At 33.6% G+C, this 9,531-nt stretch overlaps 2 protein-coding genes across 2 annotated transcripts; one reads left to right on the top strand and one right to left on the bottom strand.

The window, feature by feature from the left end:
* The first annotated feature begins 1,490 nt into the window (after window positions 1–1,490).
* Window positions 1,491–3,180, top strand: LOC132272900 (uncharacterized). The gene is made up of 3 exons (XM_059773969.1): window positions 1,491–1,599; window positions 1,683–1,807; window positions 2,353–3,180. Exons 1-3 carry the CDS (start codon window positions 1,491–1,493, stop codon window positions 3,178–3,180), a joined length of 1,062 nt encoding a protein of 353 aa, XP_059629952.1.
* Window positions 3,181–6,871: 3,691 nt separating this feature from the next.
* Window positions 6,872–8,130, bottom strand: LOC132272899 (protein ALP1-like). The gene is made up of 2 exons (XM_059773968.1): window positions 7,398–8,130; window positions 6,872–7,317 (listed from the first exon to the last, which is right to left on the bottom strand). Exons 1-2 carry the CDS (start codon window positions 8,128–8,130, stop codon window positions 6,872–6,874), a joined length of 1,179 nt encoding a protein of 392 aa, XP_059629951.1.
* Window positions 8,131–9,531: the final 1,401 nt, after the last annotated feature.

Raw genomic sequence — 9,531 nt, 5'->3', positions numbered from 1 at the left:
ATATGATTGAAAAGAACTTATTTTAATGCATAATAGAGTCATTGACATATTAGATGTGATCTACGCATGCTATGGATGCTAGTTGTTGAACCTTTAAACCGTTTCCTGCAAATACATGGTTTAACTCTTGGATTTAAATTGCTGAAACTATAAATAGTCTTCTGTAATTTTTGGGATGGTTTAGAATGTAAATTGCTATACTGTTATTTATAGGTTGTAATTTACATGGTTTGGATGTCAAATTGTGGGATCTAGATATTATCATATAAGTAGTTGGATTATGGTTTTTAACTGTAATTGCTGTAGTGTTGTATAAACTATTCTGCAATTACCTGGTTTTTGGTTTTAGTTATTAAATTGCTGTACTATTATTGATAGTCTGTAATTTTTACATGGTTTTTGATTTAAATTGCTGAATAAATATATTCTGTCAATTACATGGATATGGAGGATTGTATGCACCGGTATGGGACAGTGACATACTAGGGGACGGTTTAGCTCAAAACGCCTAAACCTAACCTAATGGATTAAAGGAATGGATTTAAAAATATTGAATCCTAATTGTGTTAAGTCAAATCAACTGCAACTAAGTTGAGTGGCTTCCTGGATTAATGGATGATAGTTAAGTTATATCAACTGAATAAGTTGATAGACTAACTAGCTTATTTATTGTATGTCAGTTCAATAAATATTTGAACTACATACCCTGGTTTTGGACGGACTTTATATATATGTTTATGGTACCACGAGATGAGCTTGAGCCTCAGACTCGTTGGTTAGGGTGCGTATATGCAGTGGATGCATAGCTGGCTATAGTAGGTTGAGGTGTACCCTGTTAGGTCTAGGTACTCATGCCCACCTTTGGGTGTGTTTTCGCATGTTGCCTTCTATTCAGGTTGAGACCCCTACTGTAGTCCAGTGAATGTCCCTTAGTGTGGATATATATATATGTATGGACTAGATAGCTATTGTTGAGATATCTAGGGTGTATCTGCGTATCGAGTCACTGTTTGGATTGTAGTTAGAGAAGAATTTGCATGTGGGCCTAACCCACTCTTATTTTTACAGGTGTTTGTTAGTTCTAGACTTGGAGCTGGATCGTACTGAGTAGATACAGTTATTCACTCCACCGATGACCAGGGTTTTATTTCATATTTTGGACTTGGGATTCATTTCCAATCTTTTGAGTTTAGTGAGATATTTTAGGGGTCCACTAGATGGATTCCCAAGTTGTAATAGAAATGGAGAAGTATGATGTATCAGAATCATTCTTTGTTAATTAAATTTTATTCTGAGATTTTTGGATTATTATTCTAGTTTCTTTTCAGCAATTTATTTATTCTTGTTTTTTTATTTGTATTCTGTGTTCGATTATTACTAATTGATTTGATATTCTCGGGTTATCGGGCGTGGACCTGGCCAACCCGCATCCGGAAATTCGGGGGTATCACAAAGATAATGATCGATGTTCAGCCTTCTTTTATTCCAAGATGAAGCAGCACAATCAATTCAACGCAATTACATCTGTGGAAGATCATACTGGACAAGTAAAAACTCAAACAGATGAGATAAAAAAGGTGTTTGTGGATTATTATCAAGGCTTGTTTCAAGAGAATAATACTGCTTGTGCATTTAAAGCTACTCCGAGACATATTTAACTCTTGATGACAAATTGGTTGTAGATACTCCTATAACAGATGAAAAGATCAAAGCTGTGGTTATGAATTTCAAACCAGATAAAGCCCCTGGTCCAGACGGCTTCCCAGCTAGGTTTTATCAATCATTTTGGTCTATTGTCCAACCTGAAGTTAGTGCAGCAGTCAAATATTTTTTTCATTGAGGGTTCTATTCTAATTGGGGTGAGCAGTTCCTTCCTCACTTTGATACCTAAAGTAGGAAATGCAATCAATCCTAAAGATTACAGGCCTATTGCTTTATGCAACCTCAGTTACAAAATTATCTCCAAAATTCTGGCTGCTAGACTGGCTTTGGTTTTTCCTAATTTAGTGGGATTGGAACAAAGTGCCTTTATTAAAGGCCAAAAAATTCAAGATGCAATCATTATAGGACACGAAATGGTTAGTGAATTTAAATCCAAACATCATATCATGGCCTTAAAAATTGATATTACTAAGGCATTTGATTCAGTTTCTTGGAGTTTCCTCTTGAAGACTCTTATCATTTCTGGTTTCAGTCTTATTTGGATCAAATGGAACCTTTTTGCATTCCACTAGATACTCAATTCTTGTGAATTAATCTCCCACTGGTTTTATCCAACCTTCAAAAGGATTAAGGCAAGGATGCCCCCTTTCACCTCTGCTATTTATTTTGGTAGTTGATCAATTATCTCAGCTTATTAATACTTCTATTTCAGAGGGGAGACTTACATTGTCAAATACTGCCTTGAAAGCAAAATCCACATGTTGTCATACTTTTTTTGCTGATGATCTTTTGATTACTTGCAAAGCTTCAGTTTCTAATGCTAGAACACTTAAACATATTTTCAAGATTTTTGGGGATGCTGCTGGTCTTCATATCAATTATCAGAAAAGTAGTGTTATCTTTTCCAAGTTTGCCAGAAGAAAGAGATCAATTTTGAACATGCTTCAATGCAAGGATGATGTCTTTCCTTTCAAATATTTGGGGTTACCATTGAGTTCTACTGGTTTCAGAAAATTCCATTGTAATGCTCTTATTGATAAAATCTCCAAAAAGCTCTCTCATTGGAGTACTAAGTTGTTATGTACTGCAGGTAAAGCTAAGCTGATAAAGTCGGTTATTACTCTTACATGTCTTTACTGGTGCAGCGTTTTTCAACTTCCTATAGCAGTCATCAATCAAATTCAAAAGATGTGTAGAGATTTTGTTTGGGGAAGCAGGGAAAATATGAATAAACTTCATCTCTTGAGCTGGAATATGATATGCAGGCCCAAAGATGAGGGAGGTTTGGGTATCAGGAAATTGAAAGATCTGCAGGTCACTTCTCAGTGTGTCTTGGCCTGGGATTTCCTATTAAGCAAGGATAGGCTTTGGATATCTTGGTTTCATCACAAGTATACAACATCTTCTAATTTTTGGAATGTTATTCCTAAGATTTCACATTCAATCTTGTGGAAGAACATGATTAATGTTAGAGAAACTTTGCTTAATGCAATTCATTTCTCAATTGGTGATGGGTAGTTCTTTAAAGCTATATCAGATCCTTGGTGTGAGGGGGTGACTTTATTGCAGAAATTTGGCTATAGAATTGTCAGAAGGTTGGGTTTCACATGGAATTCATCATTGTCGTAACTAATGATTGATGGTGGATGGAATTTTGAATTATTATAGGAGGATATTTTTAAACCTATTAGAGATTATTTGTGTACATTGACAATTCACTTTAGAACTGATAGGTTACTTTGGAATGGAGGAAATTTCACATTCAAAAATGTGTGGGAAAGCTGTAGAGTCATAAATCCAGAGGTTAATTGGTCTAAAATTTGCTGGGGCAAAGCTAGACCGAGGTGGTCAGTTAATGGTGTCTTTCTGTTCCAAGATAGACTACCGTCTATGTATAATTTGCAGAGAAGAAAGGTGCAATTGGCTCCAAGATGTTCTCTTTGTTTACAAGGGATTGATACCAAAAATCATTTGTTTGTTCAATGTCCATTTGCAAGGAATTTCTGGAAATGGTTGGCAGACACTCTTGATTGGAGGACTGATTTTTGCAGAAATTTGGCTATAGAATTGTCAGAAGGTTGGGTTTCACATCGAATTCATCATTGTCGTAACTAATGATTGATGGTGGATGGAATTTTGAATTATTATAGGAGGATATTTTTAAACCTATTAGAGATTATTTGTGTACATTGACAATTCACTTTAGAACTGATAGGTTACTTTGGAATGGAGGAAATTTCACATTCAAAAATGTGTGGGAAAGCTGTAGAGTCATAAATCCAGAGGTTAATTGGTCTAAAATTTGCTGGGGCAAAGCTAGACCGAGGTGGTCAGTTAATGGTGTCTTTCTGTTCCAAGATAGACTACGGTCTATGTATAATTTGCAGAGAAGAAAGGTGCAGTTGGCTCCAAGATGTTCTCTTTGTTTACAAGGGATTGATACCAAAAATCATTTGTTTGTTCAATGTCCATTTGCAAGGAATTTCTGGAAATGGTTGGCAGACACTCTTGATTGGAGGACTGATTTTACTCTTTTGAACTCAATGGATGATTTGTTGACTTGGTTTTTGCAGCAGAGTAGCAAAATGGTTCACACTATGCTAGTTGCTGGGCTTTGGGGTATTTGGCAAGAGAGAAATCGAAGATTTCATGACCACAGTTCTAGGTCCACCTCTGAGGTGGCTCGACAAATTTTATATGAAGTTCTTGATGTTTATAATGTCCCTAAGGGGGACATTATTTAGCATTATTTGTTTACATTTCATTTCTGTTTCATTCTGAGGGAATGCCCTCTGTGCGCCTGTAAATACTTTTTCTTTCTTTTATACAAACCCAATTATGAAAAAAAAAAAAAAAGAAAAAAGAAAAAAGAAAAAGCTATGGTTGCTGAAATTTTTAGTGAAATGACATAGTTTTATACAGGGATAAAATTGAATTTCACTATTTTCGTTATAACTAATTGGCCGTAAATGTCACATCGAGGGTTAATTACAAAAATTCAATAGTTCAAGGAGATAAATTGTAATTCAAGAAAGTTAATTGTAAATGGTCAATACTTCAAGGGTTTTTTACACTTTACCTTTTATTAAATGGATCACCTGGTGAGAGAGCCTTCGAATCTTCACTCGTCCTCCAACTCAGACAATTTGTCATTTTCTGCACAAAAAATACTTTAATACCTTTTGGATTATCGATGAAGTGGTATCGGGTTTAATTTTATAATTTATGACACATAGTAAAAGCATGAATTGGCTCCCCCTCTATTAAAAAGCATTTTCTTTTTCATTTGTGAAATACAAGAGGGCATTGAGAGGGAGGGACTAAAGAGCCAATGTCCAAATATTGTAAGAGTGAGAGCATGATTCCTCCAAAGAAGCAGCTGGTGAAGAAGATTATTGCTGAGGAAGTGGTGAAATTTGTTGCTTCCTCCACCAAAAAATACAAAAACAAGCACAATATCAACCCTGCTGATGGTGCCTAATCATATATGTACCCTGTATATATATATATATATATATATATATATATATATATATATATATATATATAATATATCATTGTCTTGTACTTTTTGTCATGAATTCCTTGGCAATAGAGTGATTGGTTCTTTAACTAAAAAAAAAAAAAAAAAATAGAGTGATTGGTTAACGAGTGTTGTACTATTCTCTTTTTATATGTTTTCCGTTATTGATGAATAAAGTCTCTTAAGGCCCGTTTGGCATGCGTTTTACTTTAGGCGTTTTGTTTTTGGCTAAAATAGAAATAGCGTTTTTACTATTAGAGTGTTTTGGCAAAAATCGGAAGCACGTTTGGGAACGATGTTTTACTGTAGAAATGTCGGAAACAAAAATATGCAAAACACGTATGGTAAGTCATGCGTTTCAAGAATTTTAAAAACAAAATACGTTTGGTAACTCCAACTGTTATAAACAAAATAAAACAGAAATAAAAAATATGTTTGGTTATCATTGTTTTTAATTTATTTTTATAAATTTTAAATTTATTTATAAATTTATTTCTATATAAATAGTCTATATATTTTTAATAAATTTATTGAAATTTGAACACACAAACATATATATATATAACCAAAGTGTAATTACGGAAGCAACTGCTTTAGCGAAAATGTAGAATGTTAGTTCTAATAATTGAACCAATAATTTCAACCATTTTGCATCTTATCTTGATCTGAAACTACACTTCAAGTTATTTGAAATTTCTTGGTATAGTTTGTTCCTTTGGTGATGATTGTCTATAGGTTTGTATTTCATTCATTTTGCTCATTTTTCGCATTAGCGAAAGAAGAAAAAAAAATACTACACAGCTCTGATAATAATTTTCGACTCTTGTAAATCTGCACTGGTGGGAATTTAACTCCAAAATACAGATTCTTGCCTTCTCTTTTGTAAAAAAATGTAAACCCCCACCAAATTATATATATATTAATTTTTGCAAGAACCTATTTACAAGTTTTTTGCAATAACCTATTTCAAATTTATTATCATTATACCTGTATAGTCCAATTCAATATTAAAAATAAATAATCTCTAGCCACATTTTACTATACTACATGAGAGTCAACATTTGTAAAAAAATTTGCAATAACCTATTTACAAGTTCTTTGCAATAACCTACTTCAATTTTATTATCATTATACCTGTATAGTCCAACTCAATATTAAAAATAAATAATCTCTAGTCACATTTTATTATACTACATGAGAGTCAACATTTGTAAAAAACATTTGCAATAACCTATTTACAAGTTCTTTGCAATAACCTGTTTCAATTTTATTATCTTGATACATGTATAGTCCAACACAACATTAAAATAAAAACAAACTCAATTGAAAGCATAATTGAAATAGAGTGTATAACATTTACAAGTCCTGAAATATTCAACCAACAAATTAAACACATTTAAGTTGTACATAAAATGTTTGGAACAAAGTATTAACAATACGTAGTTGTCACTAAAAATTAATAAGAAGTTCATAAAGTGGATAACAATGGCAACGACACATCATCTTAATAACAGCACATGTGGCCTTCAAGAGAGCATCAACATACTTCATATCTGCAATAATAGCATTTAAGTTGAATTATATATCTGCAAAAAATATTTATATTACATATATATATTGCAAGCTCACAATAGCAACAAATATATTACATATAAAAGAAAAAATATACCATCACCTTCAGAAGGATCAAGAGTGCTGAAGAGAATTCCAAATCTGATTAGCAATAGTATTACACAATTGATCCATTTCTCGAAGCTGAGCCGAAGGCACATGCTCAACAATCTCATCATCTTCACCATCACTTTGAGGAAGATCATTACCATCAAATATGTCATCAGGCTGATGCTGATTTTTGATAAAATTATGTAATGTGCAACAAGCCATTACAATCAATACTTGTGTTGAAAACTTATAAGGAGGCATTGCCCTCAAAATAGCGAATCTCATCTTCAATAACTCAAAGCATCGCTCAATTATATTTCTCAAAGATGAATGCCTATGATTGAACACTTCCTCCTGATCACGAGGTTGTCTAGTCCTACGGTATTCCTGAAAGTGGTAAGTATGACCTCGAAATAGGGCCAAATAACCAGGCTTATTGGCATACCCTGAGTCCACCAAATAATACTCACCTGCCATGTTTAGAATACATAAAGATATATACAGTATGATAAACTAACCATATATTAAGTGAATTTATAAAAAATATTACCTGCTGGTGGAGCTGGAAAGTTCATTGCCTCATTTTCAGTACACTCATTTAGGATTCTCGAATCATTAGCTGAGCCTTCCCACCCAGCTAGCACATATGTGAACCTTATGTCAAAGTCACATACAGCCGTTACATTTTGTGTGGTATAACCCTTTCTACCACAAAATGGAAGTTGTGTACTTGCTGGCAGAGTTGCAGGAATGTGGGTTCCATCTATAGCTCCCACACAATGCCTGAAGTAAGGGTAAAACCTAGAAGACTCTCTAATCTTATTCGGAATCACAGAAAAATTAGGAGGGGTAATGATATGGGTGCCCAACTGACATACTGCATGCAACACAGCATGGAAGTGTCTAGAAATGGTTTCAGTGGAGTGTTGAAATCTCTCTGCTACAACACGATTCCTTTGATTATGAGATAAAGTGAGCAAAAAGATTGTCACTTGTTCATAAACAGTTAAAAATTTAGAATCCTTCAGCCCTATACCTTTCAGGGTACTACACAATATTCTAAAAACTTCAGGGTACATCCTAAAATTTTCATAACATCTTTCTCTATGGCCGTTTAAAATCTCCATAACATATGTTTCCCCTTGTAAAATGGAATCCCTACAACGCCTCTTTTGATAGAAGTTCTGCTCTTCTAAAAGAGTAGCAAATATTAAGACACTCTCATTATCCTCCTCATCGTCAGATAATTGAATTATTCTTCTTATATTGTTCCACACATCCATTGCCCTATTTAAAGATTTAATACAAGCAAAGCATTTAAGTTAATAAGCAAATCAATTAAATAATAAACAAAACATTTAAATAATAAAACAAACATTTAAATAATGGTATTAAAGTATTTAAGTACTAACAGGCATCACTAACAGGCATCCAAGAAATAAAAGTATTTAAGTTATTATAGCCATCCAAATGTGAGATAATAAAAGTATTTAAGTTATTACAGCAATCCAGATATGAGATAATAAAAATATTTAAGTTATTACAGTAATCCAAATGTGAGATAATAGAAGTATTTAAGTTATTACAGTTATCCAGATGTGAGATAATAAAAATATTTAAGTTATTACAGTCATCCAAATGTGAGATAATAAAAGTATTTAAATTATTACAGTCATCCAAATGTGAGATAGTAATAAGTTAAACGATGACACAAAACACAATCATCCATAAAGAAAAACTCAAACATTCAGTGCCCAATCAATTCTTACATCCTCAGGTGGCGAAAGAAAAAATTTCTGCCACTTCTCAAAATCATGTAATAACTTCGATACCTTAGCGAATTGGGCCATCTCAATTCCAGGTATTTTTTGTAAAAGGAGCATGGAGGCGTCAAACATTTCATAATCTCTATCCTTTTTTGAGGGAGAGAGAACTTCATCATCTCCTTTCTCACATGAAGATACACGAGTAGAAGTAGAAGATGTTTTAGCTGCTTTCTCTATTGCAGCTTCCATTCTCTCAGCTCTCCTCTCAGAATTCTCATTCATGTTTGACAAGAGTGCAGCTATACCAGGAGATAAAGTATCTCTTTTGGCTTTCTTACCTTTACGTAAAGGTGGGGGACTGACCTCACAACCCTCTTCCTCATCATCGTCATCATTGGGAGTGGGCAAAATGATTGTGGGTGGTGCTATAGTGGATGGGTGGGCATGCATCCCTCTTGCATATGTGTCCCCAAATATAGTCGACATCTTGTCAAAATGCTTACATCCATACTTTTTATACTTATTTGCATTCGTAACAACCTACAAATTTTGTTACAATATTAACCACATAACCAATAATATACAAGATTTTATTATTTATTTATGACTAATAATTAAATTACTAACCTTGCACAACCTGTCCCATCTCTCTTCCTCAACTATAACCATGCCCGTCTCATGGTTATATCTCACGCCAGTCTCCGATAATAATTTCTTAAACTCAGTATAAATTTTCCTCAAACCATTAAACTTATTCCGAAGTTGGGTTAAACCAAATTTTCTCCCCGTTTAAACATTCATTTGTTTGACTAAATTACTCCAACCACTTTTACTAAATGTTGTGCCACTACGATTATTAGCCTTAACTTCTTCCACCATAATATTCACGAATTTTTCAATGAATGACTCATCCCATAA

Source organism: Cornus florida, unplaced genomic scaffold, assembly GCF_030987335.1.
Source record: "Cornus florida cultivar Cherokee Brave unplaced genomic scaffold, ASM3098733v1 CherokeeBrave_3.0.0_Hap2_Chr09, whole genome shotgun sequence".
NCBI lineage: Eukaryota > Viridiplantae > Streptophyta > Magnoliopsida > Cornales > Cornaceae > Cornus > Cornus florida.
The sequence above is the reverse complement of the archived record's forward strand: the minus strand, read 5'-3'. Positions and strand labels throughout refer to the sequence as shown.